General features: G+C 38.2%; 2 protein-coding genes and 1 long non-coding RNA gene across 7 annotated transcripts; 1 reads left to right on the top strand and 2 right to left on the bottom strand.

Annotated features, from left to right (window-relative positions):
* Positions 1–1,012: 1,012 nt before the first annotated feature.
* On the bottom strand, positions 1,013–2,166 carry LOC129723291 (uncharacterized). 2 transcript variants are annotated; one of them, XM_055677418.1, is made up of 3 exons: positions 2,083–2,166; positions 1,953–2,022; positions 1,013–1,898 (listed from the first exon to the last, which is right to left on the bottom strand). In XM_055677418.1, exons 1-3 carry the CDS (start codon positions 2,104–2,106, stop codon positions 1,351–1,353), a joined length of 642 nt encoding a protein of 213 aa, XP_055533393.1. In that variant the 5' UTR covers positions 2,107–2,166; the 3' UTR covers positions 1,013–1,350. The 2 variants fall into 2 exon arrangements, with proteins under 2 accessions (XP_055533393.1, XP_055533395.1); XM_055677420.1 differs by having other exon boundaries at positions 1,953–2,152.
* A 1,280-nt stretch (positions 2,167–3,446) lies between these two features.
* Positions 3,447–4,588, bottom strand: LOC129723477 (uncharacterized). 3 transcript variants are annotated; one of them, XR_008727764.1, is made up of 4 exons: positions 4,469–4,540; positions 4,172–4,393; positions 3,679–3,937; positions 3,447–3,618 (listed from the first exon to the last, which is right to left on the bottom strand). It is a non-coding gene; the product is annotated as an uncharacterized LOC129723477 (long non-coding RNA). The 3 variants fall into 3 exon arrangements; XR_008727763.1 differs by having other exon boundaries at positions 3,679–4,376; positions 4,469–4,588; XR_008727762.1 differs by having other exon boundaries at positions 3,679–4,393.
* Positions 4,293–16,174, top strand: LOC129723476 (uncharacterized protein CG5098). Of its 2 annotated transcripts, none has more exons than XM_055677715.1 (9): positions 4,293–4,415; positions 9,215–9,435; positions 10,531–10,671; positions 10,737–11,032; positions 11,090–11,537; positions 12,427–12,517; positions 12,572–13,548; positions 14,007–14,921; positions 15,060–16,174. In XM_055677715.1, the coding sequence occupies exons 2-9, from the start codon at positions 9,370–9,372 to the stop codon at positions 15,459–15,461; spliced, it is 3,336 nt and encodes a 1,111-aa protein (XP_055533690.1). In that variant the 5' UTR covers positions 4,293–4,415; positions 9,215–9,369; the 3' UTR covers positions 15,462–16,174. The 2 variants fall into 2 exon arrangements, with proteins under 2 accessions (XP_055533690.1, XP_055533689.1); XM_055677714.1 differs by lacking the exon at positions 4,293–4,415 and adding an exon at positions 5,263–5,404.
* The last annotated feature ends 8,664 nt before the right edge of the window (positions 16,175–24,838 follow it).

Below are 24,838 nucleotides of genomic sequence, written 5' to 3'. Positions count from 1 at the left end.
GGACTAGGGTCGCAGCGTGCGCGATGGCTCGACCAGATCGAAAGAGACGTCTGAGGAACTGAGGAAAATATTTTGAGTGTACAATTATACATCTTTTTTTGAAGCGTGAAAGGCAATACACTAAAGTCTCTTTTTACGCGGGGGATACGTGCCGCGTAAAAGAAACCGCGTAAATTCCGGAATCCGCGTAAAAAAACGCGTAAATTCCGGAATCCGCGTAAAAAAAAACGCGTAAATTCTGGAATCCGCGTAAAAAAACGCGTGAACTCCGGAATCCGCGTAAAAAAAACCATCGTTAATTTTGCATTCCGAGTGAAGGGGGACCGAAATCCGGGCAAAAAAAATACCGCGTAAATTCCGGAATCCGCGTAAAAAAAACCGCGCAAATTCCGGAATCCGCGTAAAAAAACCGCGTAAATTCCGGAATCCGCGTAAAAAAAAACGCGTAAATTCCGGAATCCGCGTAAAAAAAACGCGTAAATTCCGGAATCCGCGGAAAAAAAGGCGCGTAAAAAAAACGCGTAAAAAACCGCGTAAAAAGCGACCTTAGTGTATTTGAAATTTTCAGTTTTTACACTCAAAATTGATGTTCTTTTTGAAAACAAATATATGGCCACTCTTACAGAAGACGAGGCGAGCCAAAGTTTTTATTAGGGAACGCGAGTGAAACTTGGCTGGTGATAGTTGAGTGACAGACGAGCATTATTCCAAAATTCAGCCGACTCGCCATCTGCAATACCAAAATTGTCGCTCGCCTTGGCTTTCTTAATAGGGGCCTACGATTATTTTTGGCCTATAACGAAAAACGTGCTTGAAATGAGGTCGATATCTTGAACCGTTTTTGAGTGATAGGGAAACTCAAACTGAATAATCAAATTAAATTGATTCACCAAAATAGTAAACGATTAACTGGTGCGAATAACTCGCGATTTCCTAATATATTGGCACTTGAGCCAAACAATGCTAAGCCTGGATTCACATATTGCGGGCAGATAAAGTTGGCGGTGACTCATTAGTTTTTAAATAATCTATTTATTGCTAATATTGAATTTGATGATGAAAATTCGAAGTGAACCCGCCGAACCATTGTGCCCGTGCGAATGAAATTGTTACAGTCATTGTGCACAAACTGATAGTGATATCTCTGGACCTGCGGCCGAACTCCGAGCACACATTTCAATGAAGAAATGTTCTCCTCTTCAAAGAAACGTGTTCTCGGAATTCAGCCGCTGAGATTCTAAACCGAAGAGGTGCTTCTTAAAATAAAAGAAAAATGTTTGTTCACTAAGCAATATATTAAGCTCATAACAAAATTGACACAATAACTTAGTTTTGTTGCCGTAATTTTCTTTACCATAAACATTTCAGTGGTTTGTTCTCGCTGGATATGATCGTTTCAAGGACTAGCTGATTCAATTCGGTAGTTAGCTGCTCTGTGCTTTTGTCCGCGTCAACTACCTTCCAGTAACTTTCATCTTTTAATACACAGTATTGATCCATAACTTTCTTCTGCATTTCGGGTTCTTCATATCGCTCATTCCCAAATCCTCCCCGTTTGGACATTGCTTCTGCGGTAAGTGTTAGTAAAACTACAAGATCCGGTTTAAGTAGGCCCGTCTCAGGCGCTTTACACCAATCGATGTTTAATCCTTTAGCAGCACTGAAGGCAACACCGGAATAAGAATATCGGTCGACAATGAGAGTCGTGCCTTCTCGGAGTAGTTGTTCCATTTGCTTTTTGGCTTCCCAACGATTGAGTGTGAACAACAAATGAATGCCTTCATCAGTGAAATCATCCTTTCGTGTAAGGTAACCATTGATTAACGCGCCACATTGAGTTGATCGGTCAGGAAAGTTCATGAATTTAGCCTTGTGCCCGGTACTCATGAGATATTCAACTGAGGATGATGAACATTTAAGTGCTATATAGTAAAAATTACCGCTGACCTTACCTATCCTTTTGCATTGCGTGGTTTTACCGGCACGATCGCAACCTTCGAAAACCACCAAAGCACCGCGTTTCTGGATTAATGACATAATTTAAAAGAAATATTTACGCTTCAACTTGGATCAGATATGTACCAGTATAGACACTATCGAAGTCATTAATATTTCGATCACTCGTGTTACAATCGTGTATTCGCGGTTCTTTCGATGGCTTGTATGAATACTACGTAAAATTTTGAAAGAGTTTCCAAAGGGTTGTTGCAGTTTACACCGAACACATATTATGGCTGAAAAAAATCGATAGCGAATTTCCTTATTCACTGAGTCAGTGCAAATCTTCCCAGGAATGAAGGAACGATATTGCGATTTACCAGAGTCTAGATGTTATGTAGAAATAGAACAATAACTCAATTTTTATTAACTCAGTTTTCTAGGCTAACGTCGTCAAAACTATCCTGTTCGATTAATTCCCCGTTCACACTACACCGCATATCACCTGATATCAGGCGATTCGTGCTATCGAGGCCATATTACCATCCATATTAGCTGATATCCCATACAATCGAGCTGTCAACGGATATCACCTCGGCTACATGCTATCGTGGATATCATGTTCGAAAACCAATAATAACCACATTTCAAGCAGTTGGCAACACGGCCAACAGACATTTGACGCAACCCTACAAATTTCGCATTTCGCGTTGCATGCGAGAAAAAAGGAAGGAAATATGTTTGCTATTTTCATCCCGCACATGTTGACAATTGCATATGAGAGTTCGCGTTGGTGCGAGCCAACTCACTGACATCTCTATCCTAATCCCATTGCTCTTGTTTTTGCTTTGACCTGATTTTGTTTTCTTCTCTTTTCAATCACCAAAGCAAATGTTAAATCATATCAGCTCACTCCAATGTGAACGCTCAGATGCTATGTTATGCGTATGAAAAGTGGCGGTGATATGCTATCTCGTTTTCACACACGCTGAGATGTTAGTCCTCAAAACATGGCGGAATGCCAGCTAGCTGTGATATCCGATATCATCTGGCGATATCAGGTGATATCCGGCGTAGTCTGAACAAGGCATTAAGCACTTCAGACACTGAAATAATCTCACATATTCAGATTATATGTGAGTGTTATAAATTTGCACTATTAGAACTTCCAATCAAAACGATGTGATCGAAAATGTGTCATGCATTCTTCATAGGATATCAGACGATCCTTACATTACTACCAAGCTTTTAAATAGATAGGCAAATCATTTAAAAACTAACGAACATATAACCGATTAAACTCATTGTAAATGCCATAATTTATATCTTGACATACAATAACAATTTTATAGGAAAATCTCATGCATTCCTTGTTATTATCCTATAGAAATAACTTCACTAAAGGGACTGTTTCTTTCATATGATATGTTCATGAAAACAAATCGAAATGTTTGTTTATGAATGATACAAGAATTTATTAGAAAAAAAATATTTATTTTAATGTATATCTCTAATCGGAATAATGCAGGTTTTTCGAGAAATTTCACTACCAACTTCCTGACAAATGATTAATAAAAAAGAAATTACCGGTTCTACGTTGGCCACTTGATCCGAGTTCCAATGGTCTATTGTTGTTTGCCCGATGTCACGATTTGATAATGCCAGTTTCTCCGGTGTGATCTATAGTTGTGAAAACCTATGTAAGTTTAAACTCAAATGAAGTATAGAAAAATAACTTACCATTGGAGATAAGGAAATAACCATCCAATCGCTCAATAAGACGCCGTCTTTTCGTGATGTAGCCATTTTGTATAACAATCTGGATTATTCGATGCCAAATTCAAAAGTCAAAACAAAACTTCACAAGTTAAACTGACAAAAAGTCCAAAGTCACGGCGACGTGTGTTTTTTATTGGATTTATCAATAAGATTTATATGTTGGTTTCGATACATGACGATTTTATATATTTACTTTATGAAATGTATTCCGCAATATTGCCTGTAAATTTAAATTTTACCACACATGTTACACGTAAATGAATTTCAAATAAAATGGATGTGAAAATCCGATAATTATTATTTCATTGTGCGTTTCGTTAAAATTTTTGTATCACATTTAATTTACAAATGGATTTCTAATGGAATCATATAAAATTAAGAGATCTTCTGGTACGGTAAATTCATTGGACAAATTTAATAGAGAATATATGTCGACTTGTTTCAGTAGACGTACCAATGTAGCGTCGTCAGTGAAGGTTCCCTTAGGTTGACATTTCGAAATCTTTTTTCGAAATGCGAAAATGCTCATTCCAGATTTCAGGTAGGCTCAATCACTGAATGAGTGTTAGTGATTGATTGAGAACTTTAGAGACAACGGTGACAGAAATGGACTTTATCTTCGGTCGATTAAAGAGCAACTGCCTTGATAAATAACAGTTCTGTAACCAAAAACAAACTGTATTTGAGGTGTTTATCAGGTTTGTAAAATTACACTTTTCTAAGTAAGTAGAATACACCAACAGATACCTACATTTAGTGAAAAATTTCAATCTTTAAAATAGAAAGTCTATAAATTGCAACACTTGGTGTCTGTCGAAGTTGTATTCACGCAAAGTTTTGACAGCTCACCGCAAATTAAGAGCGTTCTGGGTATGCAAGCGCGAGTGTAGTGGTAACTCGAGATATGCGTGTGCGTGTTGCGTTGCGGTAAAAACGGGAACGCCATATTGAACAAAAGAAGAGACGAAAGAATCTACAGTTTATTCGTCGCGACTGCCGTCAAAAAACAGAGTGCAAAGCACCTTATAACTATTTTTTGCGGATTATAACTACTTAAAAATTGAAAAGAGAACCGCATGCGTTTTTATCTGATGGTGTGACTTGATAATCGAAAAAATAGTTTAAAACGGTCGCATTTTTCGGAAATTCAGTGAGGATAGCATCTTTGGTGGTTACAGGTTCGCAAAATATATTGCCCAACCTGGCAGTGTTTTCGTTCTGCACCCCCGATCCAAAGTCTTGCCTGAGAAGCAAAATGTGTGTAGTTTTTATTCTTTACACCATAAATGGTAGATTGATTTTTGTGCTTTGATTATGGTCTTAATATCTACGGTGAAAGTGATCCAACAAAAATAGAACATACCGGCGTTTCATGAGAAAAGCTGCGTTACCTGGTTTTGTGCATTTGAAAATCCGACATCCAACCCAAACCCTCTAACTTGAGCGTGAGCGGATTTGAAGTTATTTTTTTACATGGAACATTCTTGCTGTCATCCAATCATGACAACGCCACGATATCATTTAAATCTAGCTTGTCATTAATGTGTGTACTATGAAGAGATACAAAGAATACGATTATTGGTCTTTGTAAATCAGTGATTAAAATTGTTCAAATATTACTCCGAGGAAAGCAACATGTTTGCAGCTACTTTTCAATAATAAGGAATCATATCATTTGTCTAACTTGGTAAGTGGAATGTGCTGTTTTAATCGATGAATAATTGAAAGCAATAAAAGTGATGGTTTTCAGTAAAAAATCATTGGTATTGTTATAATTGTATGTCATATCATGTCATGTCTAACGCATCTGTTCAGCAGTAACTCATATTTTAAATATTTTGCAGAGGTATATGGGATAAAAGGAAGAAGAAAAATGACAGTTGTTACCACATAATTAATCGCTAATGCTTCTGTGAACAGTTGAGAAAATGCCCACAACATAATTATTGTCAGATGAAAAACATTAATATCTGTTTTGACGAGATACAGATGATAATGCCACATATTACTATTATGTTGCCGTATAAGTGCATCACTTCATTTTTCTAGTTCATGTTATGTTAGGTGTAAAAACCGGGGGTGTATACGATTGAAATTAAACATAATACGAATTATATTGGTAGCTTACTCTGAGTAAGTCGACTTATTCTGACCGCAGTTCGTTAAATAAGAGCTCTTAAGGCGTCCGATGCCTTCGACGATTCCTAGAGAATGTCAACGAAGAACAATCTTTGCCCTTGAAAAATACCTACGTACATAAGCATTATTTTGTAATATATTTTAACTACAAGTTTAATATATCTCTGAGTGACTTTTCACTAAGGTAATGCCTACTACTGCTGCTAAAGGTAAAATAAAAGTTGAAATTGCTATCGAATCCACCTATCAATGTACTGTTATTTTATTCAAAATTCAAGAATCTTTTTAATTACATAAGCATGTTGGTTTCTGACTCGGCAATCTTGAGATTTGTTTTTACAAAAACAAAAAAAAAAATGGAACACAAAACCAAATTCTTAGTGATATTCAAGACCATAAATTTAAATGAAAAACATCGAAGATGATGCGTACCTCGATTATCAATTGTTTGGCATTTAAGAATCAGTTCAATTCGAGCTTTGCCGAAACGAAGCTAAGGATGGTAACTGGTTCTTGGGCATCACAGCAGTTCGTGGCATGAAGTTAAATAGTTTTGGTGTTTTATGTCATTCTCCTAATACTAGTGACCAGCGTTTCCTTGAAATGTTGGAAAATTGGCTTGAAGAATTTTTTTATTTTAGTAAATTGAACATATTGGCTGTTGACTTTAATATTAACTTGCCGAATCATCTCGCCAATGATGCAAATTTGAATCATTTAAATCAAAGCGTTGATGAATATACGCGCATTTCCCAGCGGAGCAGAACTTTAGTAGTACATTTGAGTAGTTGTACATTTACAGTTGTACACAGTAGTTGTACATTTGATGATTTTCACCAAATTACGTTAGATGAATTTAGGAATATTCGTTCTTCGTTAGGTAAAACGGTTGGAGCAGACAATCTAAATGCTAGAGTTGTTCAAGATTGCTTCAATGTCACTTTGGTGGACCTCATTAATGAATCATTGCAAACTGGGCGCGTGCCTTTAGTGTGAAATAAATTGTTGGTTGTTAAGATTCAAAAGGTTGCTGGAGCGATTACAGCCGAAGAGTCTCGTCCATGCTACACACATAAGAAAAGATATTAGAACTAGGTAGTTGTGCTCCTAGAATATTTGAATAGTAACTCGTTGCTGATTCCGGTTCAATCTGGCTACCGGGAAGGCCACTCGTGTGAAACCGCAATACACAATATTTGCTATTTATTTGGATCTAAAACGCGCCTTTGAAACAATTTCTAGGCACTTATTGTTGAACACAATCAAGCGCTTTGGAATTTCGAGTACTGCACTCAGATGGTTTGAAAGCTATCTGTCTGACAGAACTCAACGGACTGTTTTTGATGATCCTGTATCTAGTCCCGTGGAGAATTATCTTGGAGTTCCACAGGGATGTGTAAAAGGGCTTCTTTTGTTTATTATGTATAGAAATGACATGCGACGAGTTTTTCGTTTTTGTGATATAAATCTTTTTGCCGATGAAACCGTAACTTAGTGCAGCTAAGAATGTAGAAACCCGTTTAACACACGAACAAAGATATGCATTCTCTAGGCTGATGGTTGAAGTATAAGCGATTGAAGTTGAATATTGATAAAATTAAACTTACGATTTTCTCGCGCAACGTTGTAAATAATGATGTGTCTGTTTTTATTGGTAGTGAGGCAATTGGTCGCGTTCGGGTGATTAAATATCTTGGCGTGATTATTGATCATAACCCAAAGTTCAACGCTGACTTTGACAACTTTTAATTTTTTTCAATTCGATGCCAAGACATGTTAAACGTGCACCAACACTTGCGGAGTTCAAGTGAAAGTTTCTGTCGTACAGAACAAAAATAAAAAGTTTTATAAGAATGACGAGAGCTTATCTAACGAAGTTCAAACAACGGTTTTATTTTTTTAAATGATTTTTTAAATTTAATGCTTTATTCGATAGTTTCTCGTCTTCTTCTCTTCTGTCGTCAATTTTTATTCGTTTTATGCTGCTGTGCCCTGTTCTTTCTGTTTTCTTTTGTAATCTTTGTTTACTATGGAATGAAAAAAAAAACAGGGTATTCTATAAAGTGCCTGTACTTTTATGCTCACTGCTGACTTCGAGCTAAAGCTATATGGGTCATTCCATGTCAAGTGTCCGAGGAAATGCATCGACCATCTCCGATTTCGACTAAAACTTGTGAGTCGATGTATTTCGAGTCGGAACTTATAAGAACAAAGTGTTGTACCGATTGGTGGACCCGTCGGCCAATGGGACTGCCTCCACTTTTTGCGAATTTAGCAAAACACCTTTTTTATTTTGTGAATATCTCGGGACCCTGAAGAGCTACAGGTGATATTGACATATCATTTTGAAGGGTTTTAGATGTAGAATCGAACTATGTGATCTTTTTTTTCTGCAGTGTTGCCAACATTGCATTTATTTCGATTCAAAACTTAATTTGCAATTTCCTCAAAATACCGCCCTTCGATTTTGATTTTGACCACGCCAATGTGTTTAGCAGACGATTTTACATAGGAATCACTTATCAGTGGTCTATGTACATTGGTGAGACAAAATCACTTATATAGCAAAGAAACTATTATTTTTATGTATTCTAATGTTAAACCACTTCATAACCTGTATATTAGAACATTTTTTTTGAAAGAATCCGTTGAACAGAATTTTATTCAGAGATTTTTCGGAAATTGCTTCTCCTGAAAAATTTGCTCGATGGCACATAGACCACTCTGCTCCGCAACGGCTCATATGTAGACAGCATTAATGGCATGTTTTTCTGACCCAGGATATCACGAACTGGGACAAAGTGTTGTATTCCTCGGGATTTGAGAGAATCCGAAAGGTAGGATCTGGCACCACGGGATCAGCGCACACCCAAACTATGTGTTCAATGTCATGAAATTCAGGAATGGCATAACCACAAGGTTACAGAGTGTGCTTTGTCAAGCGGACGGTCTTGGGTTCGAATCTTAGTAAAATCAGGCCATTCTATGTTAAAAAGGACTTAGGCATGGGTTTTATTCCCAGGCTCGCCACCTTCCTTTACGCTGAATTCTTTTAACTTCCTTTTAACAAAATAGGTCTCTCGTATAAATATAACTATTCAGAAGGACGCACAACGAATCTTCTCCATGGAATTCTTATTGGGGAGTTTTACATTTTGAAACACCATAAAGTTGAGGGTTGAACGTAGCAAAAGCAATGTAAGTCGTGCTCGTTTTAGTTTCCCTCAATCAAAAAAATGGCCTAAAAAGATCTTACGGATCTTACTGATCGCAAAGCCGGTTGGCATTCTTTGGTTTCATGTATGGATGTGTACTAATCACTACTAAAACTAATTGAGCTTTTCTCTCATTTTCACAGAAACCGACATCTTATATCATCTCTCGTACTGTCATTTGTTGTAAAACATCATCTGTATTGACTTTTTTTTGCTAATTGGCTTGGAGATGGACGGATCACTTTTGTAATCATCCGAATGACCATCCTAGCTACGGAATAGGATACACATCCGAAAAATGTCCGGACACAATCCACCGCACGGACGACTAGGTCAGCCGAATTCTACATGGAATCCGCTACAGGTAATAAATGAAAATTTGCATACAAAGTGACATTTTGTTGTCAGTGACATTTGTAGCGTAAAATTCCATATATAGTTGAATAATTTAACAGAGAGGTTGGGTTATAGCATTCAAATCCCACCTTAGTGATTTTCGCAAGTGTGGTACGATGTTAACTTCGAATTTCTCTGCAGTAATTCTCGGAGCTGATCGAAGGAAAGTTTTTGTATAAAGCTTATTAGAACTAATTATTTTATCTATCGAATTAAAAATCCAATTTTTTTACTTTAATTGCATCAATACCAATATTATTTGTTACATTTGTGTTTTGATCTCTTGGTTAAGAAAACTTATGCTAAATTTACATTTTTTATTTTAAGCATTCATACCTTCTCTATCATTTCACCTATAGCCTCCTCCTATCTTCTAAGTAATACTTCTGAAACTAGCGGAGCGGGGTTAGAGCCTGCACCTTACTAGTGCAAGAAAACGGTGCGCTATTTTGTCTAGCGCATATCACAGGTAATAGAGTTACTTGGGGTAGCGTATAGGCTTTGTAGGTCCTCACTTAGCATGTTTATGCAGATTAAAGTGTCGTGAGCATAATGTTAGAGTTCACGTGACTGAATGCTTTTAAAAATTTTAAAACTACCTTTGGTTTTGCCCAAAATATGCATTCTAATAAGACTTTTATTGCCGATACTTGACAGAGTTTCTAACGCGGCTCGGTAATGAAGAGCTGTAGTGTTATATTAGTATCGAGGGACAGATTAAAGTATAAAAATCCGCCACTAACCACGGTGGCAAAGAAGTACCTTTTCTTTCCGTAACAGTCGTTGGAGATGCATAACTGAACTTGCTCTGGCAACAGCGGTTGTAATATTTCCTCCATCTTCCCCTAACCCAACCGTTAGGAAGGACGTAGCTGGTGCCGTCATCAATCTCTTCGAAGCAGAAGCTACTGAATTGTTGTGGTTCTCTGTGCAATTTCACTAGCTCAGATCCATCACGAAGGATCAACAACTACGAAATGTGCGATCGGTCAAGCTCAAGTTCAAGCCCAGAATATGCCTTCTAATAAATTCGTATCATTCTCAATAATCTGTGTGTTTGCAGGTGCCCTCGTACATTCCCAGGCAACCGCAACTTGCGCACATGTCCAGCGAGCGATCTCTAGCTAGATCGCCCCTCACATGGCATACCCCACCAACTCACCAGGATCAGCTGTACAGTTTTATGACTGCAAATCACAAGAATGTGAGTAGTCGAAAGACAACAGTAATTTTCCATAGCTCTTTTAACAATGAATATTGTTTATTTAGAATTTGGACATTAATCCCATGCTCCCGAGTTTTGGGCGCGGCTCTGGTGTGCCATTAGGATCGGTAGATCTGTCTCTATCGTCCGCATCTCGAAGCACACCGTCTCCGAAAGGAAACAGTTTGCAGTCAGGACCACCATCCAGTTCCCAGCAGCAGCAGCAGCACCATTCTGCATCACTGCCACAAAACATTCCACCAGTCCTAGGTGGTCCTTCAATGCCAGACCAGAATGATCACTTTCATCCCAAAATGATTGTCGGTCATGGGCCACAGCAACAGCAGCATCACATGAATACGTAAGCTCTAGAATTAAACTTTCTATTTTTGAAATAAATTCTTCTTTCGATGCACAGGAATCACAATCGTTCCCCCTCATCGAGCCAAATGGGTAGCGTAATACAATCGACTGCAGCTCTCAAGGATCGTTCCGGGCACAATATGATGGGTACCAGCACCGGAACTGGCAATATACCTCCGTCTTGCAGTTTTCTTGGCAGCAGTGGCACCAACAGTCTAGGTTTAGGGTCTGGTAGTGCCGGTGGTAATGGCTACTATAACATGTTGAGCAGCAACAGCAGCAGCGGTAGCGGAGCTAACAACAATATGGTTGGCGGTGGTGTTGGTAGCAGTAATAGTATTAGCAACAGGCCACTGGTTGGCCACGTCGGTGGTGGGGCAGCATTGTCGACTGTTGCGATGGGAGTAGTAAGCGAATTTGCGGCGATGATCCCCGGTGGATTGCATATCAAGGATGCCAAACAAATTAATAACGAAACTAGCGGACGAAATGGACGGGACATTGTGAGTACTGACAAGCTTCTACAGTTGCAAACATGAAATAATTTTGACATATAAATTAGAGATGCACCGAATAGCACTATTCGGCCTTCGGCCGAATACCGAATAACCTTTTCTCCATTATTCGGTGAGACGAATATTCGGCCGTATATTCGGCTGAACACAACGTTGGTCGTATGATAACAAAATAACCAAATGGTCATTGTTTGAAATTTAAATTGTTTCTTTCGCTATTCAACTGTTCATGTACGAAAATGATTGAAAATTGTCCGAACTTTTGCACAAGAAATAATTAATTTTGCGCGTATGGAATGAGGCACGCTAATCCGTGGCGCACCTACTTTTGTTCTTATTTGAGTTGTCGTATAAAAGTAATGTTTTTGGGGATTATGGTTAACACAATTTAAAAGTTTGTGTTACAACTACATTTTAAGTGCTTCTGCAAAGCAAGCAGTGCATGCAAATGTATAAAATGTGAGAAATGAACGAGAACTGAGGATGTGACTTTGGCTCAGAAAAAATATACCTCATCCAGACAAGACACGAACTGTTGTGTGGAGATTGCGGTTTGTGTTCCGTTTTAATGAGATATATTCTTTTCTAAGCCCAAATTACATCTTCAGTTTTCATTTACCTCCGTTCATAAAACTTTGCACTATATTCTAATAATCGTTTATTTTCTAATAATCGTTGGCCACTATTCGGCTTATTCGGCCTATTCGGCCGAATAATAAACTTACTATTCAGCGAGCCGAATATTCGGCAAAATCCAATTTTTGCTGATATTCGGCCCGAATATTCGGCCGGGCGAATATTCGGTGCATCTCTAATATAAACTGTTTCATACTGCATAATAAATACTCAGTAATTGACTAATAAAAACTTTTTTCAGATCTCAACCAACACCGACTCTTCCGATCTGGTCAAAGATATTCTCATGCATGCAATGCAAAGTAATCAAGGAGCAGTATCGCCTAAACATGGTACTTTTCACCCTTTTTCCTTATACCTATAAATTTCACAGTACCTGTTTCCAGAATCGCCGATGCGAGTAGCTGTTCCTCCCTTTGAAAGCCCCAAGGAAAACCGTCGTAGTTCACCTGTAATAAATACGGCAGAACAATCATCTGTTACCACAAGTACGAACAAATCCTTCTCGCTGATTTCTGGACAAGTGCCATCGACCCCGGAAGCTGTTGATGTTAGAGGAAGCAAGGATAGCTCTCCACAGCTCACGGCCACTGCACAGCACATGGGAGTTGCCAATCGTGATCGTGCATCTCCGAATCAAAGCATCACATCGAATGAAGATTCAGCTGATTCCAACTCAAGCAAATCACGCAGACGACGAAAGCCAGACCGAACTAACAAAATGGATTCAAGCGAACTGGAACGGATGCATGAATTTCTTGGAGGAGGTGCTAATAGCGTTGATAAATGCGATCGAATCGATGGAATCGATCCAATGAGGCCTAATATTGCTGTTCGTAATGACATTGCCACCCTTGCACTAGAGGGAATAAGCAGTCTCAGCCAGGGACTTGCCAGTGATAGTAGTCATAGTCCGCACATTACAGATCTGTCCGACAGCACCCGAATTAACCTGCATACTTTGAATGAAAGCAATAGTAATCTCCATGATGATGCAGCCAATAAACCAAACCCTGCCGTAAGCTCAGCCATCTCCAGTGTGTTATCTGCGGCCGCGGCCGTAATTGAATCTGCTGCAGCTAGGAAGGATAGTGAGTCGACTTCGGATGATTGTGAAACTATCGATAAAATCGCTGCGATGATTTCAAGCACTGAAATGGATTCTACTCCCGCTCAATCAACGATCGATCTACCCCTTGCAGAACCCACGGCTAAGGAACAACAGAAAGACGACAACAAAGCTCGGAACAGCCTAAATGGTCCATCCAATGAACTGAGTCCTGCTGAGGGTTCCTTAGTAGCAGCACCCTCTGGCAAGAAAACGGAATCGCACAAAAATAATGCAGATGAAAGTTACGAAGAGGTGAGTTCTTTAACTGATATTTGTTCAAAATAAAATTTTTAGAGGGGGGAATCATTGTTACTTATGTGAGGATAAATCGAGATTTTTAGTTTCACGAAATTTGTGTACCACACCTAATGCTATGTGACTTAATAAAATCGGCTTTCGCGATGGCTATCAGCGAATATCTCCGTGTATATAACGTTCAAAACTTACGTAGACTTGTATCGAGGGAATGTGTATATATCGAAATATTCGCAACCATTTTACAGTAAAGATTAGCCCTATTATTATAAGTGAACGCCAATTTTTTCTGACAAAACTATCTTCCAACAATCGTATTTCGATTTAGTTATATTTGTCACATTACCATCACGTAAAACCGGTAAAAATGCTTTGGACACATACTTTTTGTCTGGATTAACTTATTCGTAGGTGTATTAGTTTGATTCAGAAGAATTTCATCTCACTTCTTTCAGATTGAAAATAAACTGGAAGAAATGTTTGCCGGAATTGAGGAAACTCTACCATCGTGTTCTAAGCTATCGCCATTGGTTGCAACAAAGAGGGCCACATCGCCCGAAAAGCCGCCTTGCGAGCCTACTGATATTATCGTTCAATTATCGGAAAAACCTGACGACCTAGAAAAAACAGCTGCAACAAACTCGTCGATTGATGACGAAAAAGAGGCATCGCCTAGTACCAGTGCAACGCAAAAAAAGGTTCCAACGCCTGCATCGAAAAGAGCTAGTACTAGTAAACCTACGGGAGCTCCTCCCAATAAGCGTAAAAAAGTATTAAAAAAGAAACCAGCCCACTCTAAAGCAGCAAGTTTTGCAGCTGCTGAAGAAAGAGCCAATAATTTCGGTGCTAAGTTTGTAAAGAAACTACCGATCAAGGGAAACGGTAAGAAAGGAAATGCGTCAGGGAATGCTGTGAACAAAAATGTAAAAATGAAACCCAATGAAAGTCTGACGGACTTGAATGGCAAATATAAAGGACCGTTTATCCACGTCAAGTCAGACGGCAGCCACACAGTAATTAATACTCCGACAAATGAAGATGACATGGAGAGGGCCCAGAACAAGACTAAGAAATTCACCAGCAGCATGAACAACTCCGAGAAGAGCAAGATTCGAGGACTACACGTAAGCACGTTAAGCACCAAATACGATGCGGACACTACGGACACTAGTTGGATGTGCGTATTCTGCAAGGTTGGTCCGCATAAGACAAGACTCGGAGACCTATTTGGGCCCTATATCATCAGTACCAAGTCCAGTCAGTTTGAGCAAAGTCAAACTGATGTTGACTACTTCAGTGTGAAGCGAACTAGAGAAAGTCTAGCTTCAAAGTTACTGACAAAGGTGGAGCCTTCTGCCACAGGGTCTCAGGTATGTATGTTAGTAATAGGTTTTCGCTAGCTTAATAAAAATTGTAAAAAATTACTTTTGGTGCCTGTTAGGTCCACAATTTATAATTTTAAATTGTTAAACATTTAACAATGTTATTTTTTGTAATTCTCCTTCCAGCCAAAGTCCAAGAAAAAGAAAATTTCCGACCAGTCGGCAGTGAATCGCGTCGCAGGTGAAACCCAACAACCACTAAGTACTACATCGGTACAGTCAGATATGTTCCACGGTATGATCAAGGCGGGCGATGATTCCTACGAGGTTTGGATGCACGAAGACTGTCTAGTTTGGGCTCCTGGGGTACACATTATTGGCACAAGAATAGTAGGTCTAGAAGCAGCTATCTGGAACTGTTGTCGACACCAGTGTCGATTATGTTCTCAACAAGGTGCGATGGTAAGCTGTTTGCATCATGGTTGTAGTGAGGAAGCGCACGTAGTATGTGCGCGAAGTAACAACTGGATGCTAACGGACGATTTCAAATCGCATTGCTCGCAGCACTCCAAGCTAACTGGCTCTTGAGTTGCTGGACATGCATGCTAGACATATGGTCTCCATATTGGCATGACGTAACATCGTTTTTAGTATGCAGCTTATCTTATCAGTTTTTTGGAGTATGAAGAAAAATTCTCATTTGCTCAGCTCAGAATTTGTTTTATTTTTCGAAAAGCTATTTTTGGTTGTCTGAAAGATATTAAGGTGTGATTCTTATAGTTAACCGAACATAAAGTCAAAATTCGATTTACAATTGTACATTTTAGCGTGTATATATAGTGAGTTAGTGTATGATATTTTAAATTAATTTTAATATAGATAACTACGAACATGAAGATATTTGGCGTGATTGATAATGTACTTTTCATGACAGTATCTATCTGGAGTAATTGTGAATGAAATAATTTATTTGATGACGCTAGAAACATCTGGAAATAAAATTGAACATAATTTTGACGATAAGATACCTTATTTTCTTTCGTAAAAAGAAGTAAAGGAAAATATAAAATGGACACTGAACGAAACTAATTAATTTCTGGAGTGAAACGAAAACGAGTACACTACTTGTTAAATGCATGTGATCTTATAAAATGATAAAGCGATGAATCAAGAACAACTACGATTGTGTGGTACTATATAATATGACATAGTGTCTATCCTGGAGTAAAAATCTATATTAAATCCTCGTAAAGTTTTAGTAAGCTCACTTAAAAGCAGCAAATTAATAAAAACAAATGCAACGCAAATATGATGTTGTTTTAAACGCCTTTAATATCACACACTATTGGATTATTATTACGGCTGTATTAGACTAGCATACAAAAAGATCGATTCGTACGAATTAGAATCCTGAGTCTCGTTAAGTTTGGAATGACGGATATCTTCATGTAACAAAATCCTTGAAATATAGAGCCCTATTGCAAAAGTTGAGTAAACTCTTCAATCATGTTTTTAAAATGAGACAAGTTACTAGTCTAACCTTTTGTACGCGCTTGGATTAAATTATTTTGACCTGAGAATTTTGACTAGTTGAAATCTGTAAATAAGTACCTATGACCTGAGTCTGAAAAGAATTCTTTTACAGTGTAGTGGGAGATTGATAGCATGTTGCCCGTGTTTCATCTGGCTGAATCATCTAATTTCGCCCGCAGAGCTGTCAAATAAGAAGAAATGAATCCAATACCTTCATTCGGTTCATTAGGATTTACACGTTTCTCAGGTTTAACACGCTACACTGTAAAAAATAGACACGTTACTGCCAAGTGGATTCTACTTACTTCTGTGCTAATAGATGGAACATTTCATATCTACGTGGAATACACTTGCGTTTCAGTTCACAGCACAAAATCAAGTGTCACACAATTGATACGTTGCGGCTGCGTTTGCGGCAATTTGACAGTTAGCCCATACATTTTCTGTCAAATTAACGTCAACGCAACGCAAACGTATCAATTGTGCTTGGGCCTTTACACTTCGGTTTGCCATGTTATGCATACAAAAATCAATCATTTTACACTCAGATTTCAATGGCTACACACGTCAAATGCCAAAACACGTTAACACGTCGACATAAAAGAATGATTAGGTTCGTTTATTGACAGTCAGACATATGTAAAGAACATCAGGGATTAACGTGCGATTTCTTTTCAGTGATAAATGCACGCTGTACCATCATTATTCTGGATCGAGAAGAAAGTAATGAAATTTGGATGGCAATACTGGAAAAGAGATGTCCAGCTTTTTACGCATCATAATGGCGGTCGCTATAATGCGTGTTCGTAATATGCGAACCTCTCGATTGTATAACAATTCCTCGGAAACTATTCCCAAGAAAATAAAACACCGAAGCTTTTTCCCCAGAAAACAAAATCCCAGAATGTACCAATCACCAGAAAACTGCTACCCAGAAAGTACTAATCCCCAGAAAGTTATTATCCGGAATGAACCAATGCCCAGAGAACTATTTCCCAGAAAATACCGTTTTCCAGAAAACTGTTATCCTAAAACGAAGAAATATGCATTTTAATTTTTTTAACATGGAAAATCTGTTAGAACTGAGTTTTTGTATAATGTATAACGATCCTATCATTTGAATCAACTTATTGTCAACTAATACACTTGTTCTTTCATGGAGTAAATAAGTAAGCGCTTGACACCAGACCATAGTCATAAAATCAGAGAACTTTCAGTAATCGTTTTTGGCTGAAGAAACATCACAAGTCGACACAGCTTCCAGGGGGTACGCGAAATAAAAATCAGTAATGGCGGAGGAAGCAATTTTTCGTTATATTATTTAATTTGTTATTCAATCTTGCTCTTAAAACATGGCTGTTGCAATTCAACAAACCATAGTTCAATTTAAAACCTGAACTAGACTACATAACGCGATCTACCTCTACTCCCACCCTCTCTGCGAAAACAAACCAAGCCAGAGGGTACAATTGATTTGAAAAGTGTTGCCAAGAGGTACGCGGTCAGAAAAAAATTGAGAACCGCTGCACTAGTATATATTAAACGAGTGAAAGGGAACCTGGCTACAATTCCGGAGCTTGTTGAGTATACGCAGAGCCGGATTTACGATTCTGGGGGCCCGGGGCCCAGTTTACAGTGTGGGCCCCAGAATAAAACAAACCCGTTTTTTTATCGTACGAGTTAAAAACACTTATTTCTCATTGAAAAGTTACCAAAAATTTGCTAGAATTTTTTCTTACGAGTTTTTTTTTGCAGAGAACTTATTGATTGAATAATCAACATTCAGCTCCTTCAGAATATTGTACTCTCAACTTAACAATGCTAAGTTTGACAGCCTTTCACTCTTCATAGTCGTACGCAACCTATTTTCAATCAGTTTCATCTTCGATAAAGACCTTTCTCCAGTTGCGTTCGAGATCATTAGGCTCAAATAAATAAATGTATGCAACTTGCTCGAAATCCGGAATTTTTTTCTTGATATCTGAAAAATAAAAACCTACCGCAATTCGAAAAAAATGCGATCCGCAAGCAAAAATTTGCACACAATTTGAGAAAGACTGCGCAAATATAAGGCTACGCTGGCAATAATCTACAGAACCTAGGAAAAAACTAGGGGTAAGCGGGGTAAGACCGCCCCCTTAAGCAATTCTGTTTATAGAAAAAAAAGTTGCGGCTGCAGTTTAATTTTTCTTCGCTAAGAGGTTCTTCTATTCAATACCCGCATTTAAAAAATAAGAACTGAAATATTTTTGTTTATTTTCCAGTTTTTTTTTCAATTTTTAAAAATTCATTGAAAATGTGCAGATCTTTTTCATGCGGGGTAAGCCCGCCCACCAGCGGGGTAAGATCGCCTACCATTTTTTGAGGATAAACAATATTTTTATGGCCGAAACGGTTGATTTTATCGGAATAGTGTCTCTGACAAAGTTGTGGATGGTTTTTTTTTCTTTTTAAATAAAATATACACTGTGAAAAATCTGAAAAAAAAAATTTCTAAGTTTCAACTTATTTTGTTTTCTGATTATTCAAGTTCAGATCAATGTTTAGGTAACTTTTTTGGTTTTCAAAATAAATAGATTTTTCAGAATTGGGGGTTTTCAAGATATTGAATTCATAATATACCTATCTTTAAGCTGAAAATCACAAAAATTAAGCTATTAATATTTCTATTACTCCATGATTCAACAACCATAAAATTTGAGCTTACCTTTTGTAGATTTTACAGGCAAAAACATATTTTTTCAAATAAATTTAAAAAAAAAAATATTTTTAATTCTATTTTTATATCTTTTCTTTAAATTTTTTTAGAGTGTGTATTTTTTTCGGAAGTAAAAAACTACTATTTTCAATTCTGCCGGAGACGTCATACCAATCAAACAAACCGTCATGGCTCTAAAATTATTTTGGTTCATTAACACCATTTTCACACAGGTTTACTTTTTTCAAAAATAAGTCTTGTTAAAATATATTACTAGAAAAGCTTCAACCAAATCGAAAATGGTCGATTAACATCGATGTCTTATGTGGCTTGAAGTTGCTTCACTGATCCTGTAAATATTCCTTTTGTAGTGTCGAGGAATTTGGGTCTTGAAGTAAAACAACAAGCAGTTGGATACGTGGCGGTTTTACCCCTTGTATAGTGGGCGACTTTACCCCCAGTGGAACATTTTCATATTTGACCGAAAAAGTAGTCAAAATTACAAGATTACTCACGGCCTTCGATATTCCCGGAAGAAGATAGATTCAGGCAAGCGATTAAACGTATATTCACGAACAAAACAATAGATTTTTAGACTGAAAAACCTTAAGTCCCGTTGCCGCAAAACAATAGCGCATTGACTGGTTGCCAGCTGAAAGGTTGTTTTTGATTATTTCTGCGACCGTTCGCGCACTATCAAAACAGAAAAACGTGCAAAATGTTATGTAATTATACTGTGATAGACACGTTAAAGAAATTTTTCAATTATTTTATAACTTGGTAGTAAAACTACAGTGGGCGGTCTTACCCCGCAGGGCGGTCTTACCCTGTTTACCCCTACACACTTCTGCAGGTCAATAAAATCTGCACACGGACTCTGAAAATCTGCATTTTGCAACGCAAATCTAGTATCCCTGATTCTGACAGGTAAACTTATTTTCGGAATCAACAGCAATGTATTAAAAAAACTTGTGGATTATCTTCTTTCCTGCTTGATTTCCCATGCGCGCTGGTTCGATTCAAATGGTGTGTCAATGTGTGTCATTCCAAGAGAATCGAAGGTGAAATCTTATGGATGTGGTTGTGATATTGGCGCTCGCGAAAAAATAACACTGAAGGAAAGTTTCAGATTGAAATGGTCTGTTCAAATTTTCTTACTGTAAATTGAACTTTTGATTGAATCTCATTTTTGATAGAGAAAAGAACTTTTTCTCGTTTTGTAGGGGCCCCAAAAATGCGGGGGCCCGGGCCCCCCTTAAATCCGGCTCTGAGTATACGTTTGCATTGGCGTGCACACCGGAAACTGTAGCGCCTTTGTAATCATGGCAACATGAATCCTTTCCTCCGATTAGCCAACAAGAGATATCGGAAGAGTTTTCTTTTCTGTTTAACAGTTATACTAGCCATGGAAGTCTTTCATAGAGAGATATGGTTGGACAGGCTGGTAGAGCATGGTATTAAAATGCTGTGTCGATATTCTCTTCTTAAACCTTGAAAATCAAAGACTAGGGCACGCAAACTCTCAACAGCTTGTACCGAATCCGCAGCAGGTCTCCAAGGTTTAGAGTCTCTAGTCGATACATCAATGTAGGTAAGGGAAGTCGGCAATTTAGATCCGTAACTTCGGGATAAGGATTGGCTCTGAAGACTGGGATGACTCAGGCTACGAGGCTGCCGGGTCGCGGGTCTGCGCGTGCTCCCAGTTCATGCGGGTGTTGCGCCGTGGACTTGCCAGCGCTTCTGCTCAACGCACTCCGGGGCGTTCGGCCGTGTGGTTTTGTGGGCCGCCCGTTCATCCGTTCGCGCGGGCGTGCGGTGTTCTCGCTCGCCCGTCGTGCCAGAGTTCATACGCTTTCCGGCTTGGGCTGCAGTCATCGATAAACAGTCAATTCAGAACTGGCACGGCTGAGGGAATCCGACTATCTAATTAAAACAAAGTGGCGAAATACCGATCGTTAATTGTGTTGTTTTGCAGAAACCTAAAGCTTGATATGTTAAAGCAAGGTTTCGCTACCGTTTTTAAATTAGCCTATGTCTCTGGAAAGGTACGGGTCTACTACGAAAGGCTGAAATCACGAAAGGCTAAAAACTACAAAAGGCAGAAAAACACGAAAGGCTGAATCACTAAAGACTGAAAATTCAAAAAGCTTCTTATTTCGGTTTCATCGTTTGTGTGAATTATTTGTATTGACTATCAGACTGTCGCCAACGTCGGTATATTTTCATGCGATGTTTACCGCCGAAAATCTTCCGGTCTATGAAATAGCCCAATTTCTGCATGTAAATATAAGTTTATATTAAAAACTATATATAATGCAACACACTCGTGGCCTTTGGCCAACTCGATTGTCCTGGGTGAATGCTGTCCTTACTCGCTACCACTCGTTCGGACGTAAGCTAGGGGATCACCCCTATGTTTGGAATAGACCTAGGAAATCCAACAGATCAGTTGTTTGAGTGCACGTGGCCACCGCTTCCGACGGCGGGTCGGCGGCCGGCTCGGGCTGCGGGGGCAGTGCCGGCCTTGGGGGCCGCCACAGTCCCTTGCCCTCGATTATGCGTCAGAGCCGCATCAGGTATAATACCTATGGATACGAGAATACGAATACCTATGGGTATGGTATACGAAGTGGTAGATTGTCTAGGGGTGGTGAGGTTTGGAGACTAGGCCGTCGATTAAACGCAGAACCGCATTGGTATGGTTTTCAATCAGTATGTTCAACGAAAAAAACTTATTATTTTACACTTTTGTGGCAGGTTTCCACTTCTACCTTAATCTATTCCATTGCCATTAATTCTTTATTTGTCTCAAAAGCATGTTACTAGAACAGATTATTTTTTGGTTTATCAAGGTGCGACCAAAAAAATTATACTTTGTCACCTTAGGAAAATTATGAATTCAATAGAGTCCAAAATTTTCAATTCTGATTCAAATTACAAAACTTTCAGCCTTTCATGATTTAGCCTTTCGCACATTCAGCCTTTTGTGAATTCAGCATTTTGTGCATCCAGCCCTTCGTTTATGATACATACTTTTCAGCCTTTCGAGTTTCAGCCTTTTGAGTTTCAGCTTTCCGTTACTAACCCAAGGGTACTTACCCCACCGTTCCCCTCGATAAATCCGGAACAAATGTTCCCTACTGTCCCAAAAACTATGATAAATTTGTGATCTTTTGAAAAGGTTCGATCAATTTTCATGTTTTCGGCTCTGGAGGGGTAAGGTACGCAAGTGTTAATTGAAAATGTCAAATAATTTAGAATGTTAACAATATAATAACTGAATACTAATGTTTTTTTCTGGTTACGGTGATGCTGGAGAATAGTTTTCTGGGCATTGGTGCATTCTGGGAATCGGTTTTCTGGTAACTAGTACTTTCAGGGGTTTAGGATTCTGGTAACTAGTATATTCGGGGATTTGGTATTCTGGAGAATGGTTCATTCTGGGGAAAATCCTTCGATACTTTATTTTCTGGGGAATGGTTTTCTAGGAAAAGTCGGACAATCGAACCTCTCTGCTTACGTTAGAATTGCAATTCCTGAAAATTTGGCAACACAAATGTTGCCAGATATATGTATATATAGATATACCTACAGACGGTGTTATGAACAGATACGCTAAGAGTGAGGTCGAAAACTCCAAGTGAACCGTCAAATCGAGGCTCCAAGTGTGCAAAGTAAACAAACTCATGCGTGTTACTTTTCGTACAGAATATGTGTTGCGATCAGTTTAAATTCTGTGAATCACGTGCAATTATGGTTCCAACGAAAAATGTGTTCGTCATGCTCATGTTATGAGTGATGCATTGGAAATTATTAAAATTGTATGAACAACCACTGAAACTCAGTAATATATCCTTACAAAGTTTCGAAATTTCATTACACTTTCTAGTGCGTATGAAAAGTCATGCGAAAATAAATGTGGTTGCCAGAATTGTTTAAAATAAAATATTAGCAAAAGGTTGCCATATTTACTGCTTTTCTCTTTGCGTATCTCTTTATAACACAGTCTCCAGATATACCCAGGGCTATGCTATAGACCACAAATCCGATTCAAGTCGCGTTACCAAATTTTAAAGCGGTACCACTGACATTGTGGTACCACTGACGTTGCGGTACCACTGACACCGCAAAACACGACAAAATTTATCAGTAATGAAAATCATTATTGTGATAATTATGGTAACACCATTTACACGGTAATATATCTTATTGCTAGAACTGCACTGTTTGTCGAGAAAAATCATAGTTTTCAAGTTGTTTACTGAACAAATGACGCCATATTGCATTAAGATTCTGGATACAGGATACTCATTAAACGTCAGACCTCTGAGATATACCACACTACCGCCATTATTCGCGACTACGAAGCTCAAAATGATTTTGAAAGCTGCTCACACTCATGTAAAATCTCGTATAGATTGTCAGAGTATGCGTGTTGACAAAAGCAAAAATATTTCTTTTACTCCCTTATGCGAAAAATCAAACATATTTGCAGCACAGCAGTCAAAGTCAGTCAAAAAGTTGAAACTATGATCGATTTGACACGAGTTCCCGAAGTCCGATTAGGCTGAAATTGAGCATAGAACTTTTTTCGAAAAGACGAAACTTTTGAACCCTACCGCTACAAAATTCAAAAAATCGGTTTTCATTGGCACCCTACTTTACTTACAGTAATTGACTGTCAGAATTACAAACAACAAATCATTTTTTTTTTACACGGACTGATTAAAACAATAAACTTGCAAAACTAACCGTTTCAATCGACAAACAAACAAATTCAGAACTATGTAATGATCAACATAATTAGGATTAGATAAAACATTAACCAATAGTGACATGGCAAGGTAGCAATATAAAAAAGTTTACCTTACATTGAAAAGCGCGTTTCAAGCTAGAGCCCATTAGCTTAAGATTAACGTATGTATTATGATTAAATTCATTCTACAGTGATTGATAAAATAAGATAACGTTAAGCTACCACTAGACCAATTTTAGCTGAACTGGAGTCTTTTAAGCTGGCATACAACAAAATTGTTTGTTGTATATAGGGACGCTGTGATACCACCGATACTAATACAGAATCGATCCTTCTACTTCCGATACTCGGATATTTGGTATCGATGTTTTACCAGCGATACTTCATCAATATCGATACACACCTTTCAGTATCGAAAAGACTCAAAACAACTCTGTAAAGAAGAACGAACGAAGCAGAAAACTTGCTGTTTCCTGTGCCATTTTGATGCATCGTATGCATGCATGCCATCTCATCGGCAATGCCAATTTAACAGAAATTTCTGTAGATTAACCTACGGGAACGATCCTTCTCTACGATCATGCAGATCAGAAGGTAAAATCTACAGAGCCATGCAAGCGGCTCTTTTCGAAAACAGGATCAATTATTAAGGAAAAGCATAATCGACTTTAGACTCAGTTTCTGCAGAAGCTGGTATTTCTAGATTCAGTAAATTTATAGACCATTTTACGAACTGACAGGTTTCACGTATTCTGCTGTTCATGATGTTGCTTTTACGTGCGTTATGTCAGTGGTTCCGAGCTTTCTGTCAAAATTTCATTCATAGATTGAGTTCAGAAACGTCTCGTAAAATGGTCTATATAAATGGTTTAATTGAACTAAACGTTTTATCTTAAGGAATAAATAATAAAAAAGAATTATGACTTATATTTTGAATAAACTGGTATCGCACAACGATACATTTAGGTATCGATACGT

The sequence above is a fragment of the Wyeomyia smithii genome, chromosome 2 (assembly GCF_029784165.1).
Source record: "Wyeomyia smithii strain HCP4-BCI-WySm-NY-G18 chromosome 2, ASM2978416v1, whole genome shotgun sequence".
Classification (NCBI taxonomy): Eukaryota; Metazoa; Arthropoda; class Insecta; order Diptera; family Culicidae; genus Wyeomyia; species Wyeomyia smithii.
Note: the sequence above shows the minus strand (reverse complement) of the source record. Positions and strands in the feature narration are given on the sequence as shown.

What these genes read in the sequence shown, in the direction of transcription:
- LOC129723291 (XM_055677418.1), bottom strand. Translation starts at nt 2,106, where the DNA reads ATGACTTCGATAGTGTCTATACTG. An exon ending in CTTCGATAGTGTCTATACTG is followed by an intron (nt 2,023 to 2,082) that starts GTACATATCTGA and finishes TCATTAATCCAG; the next exon opens with AAACGCGGTGCTTTGGTGGT. An exon ending in CACGCAATGCAAAAGGATAG is followed by an intron (nt 1,899 to 1,952) that starts GTAAGGTCAGCG and finishes CATCATCCTCAG; the next exon opens with TTGAATATCTCATGAGTACC.
- LOC129723476 (XM_055677715.1), top strand. Translation starts at nt 9,370, where the DNA reads ATGTCCGGACACAATCCACCGCACGGACGACTAGGTCAGCCGAATTCT. An exon ending in TGACTGCAAATCACAAGAAT is followed by an intron (nt 10,672 to 10,736) that starts GTGAGTAGTCGA and finishes TTGTTTATTTAG; the next exon opens with AATTTGGACATTAATCCCAT. An exon ending in CAGCAGCATCACATGAATAC is followed by an intron (nt 11,033 to 11,089) that starts GTAAGCTCTAGA and finishes TTCGATGCACAG; the next exon opens with GAATCACAATCGTTCCCCCT.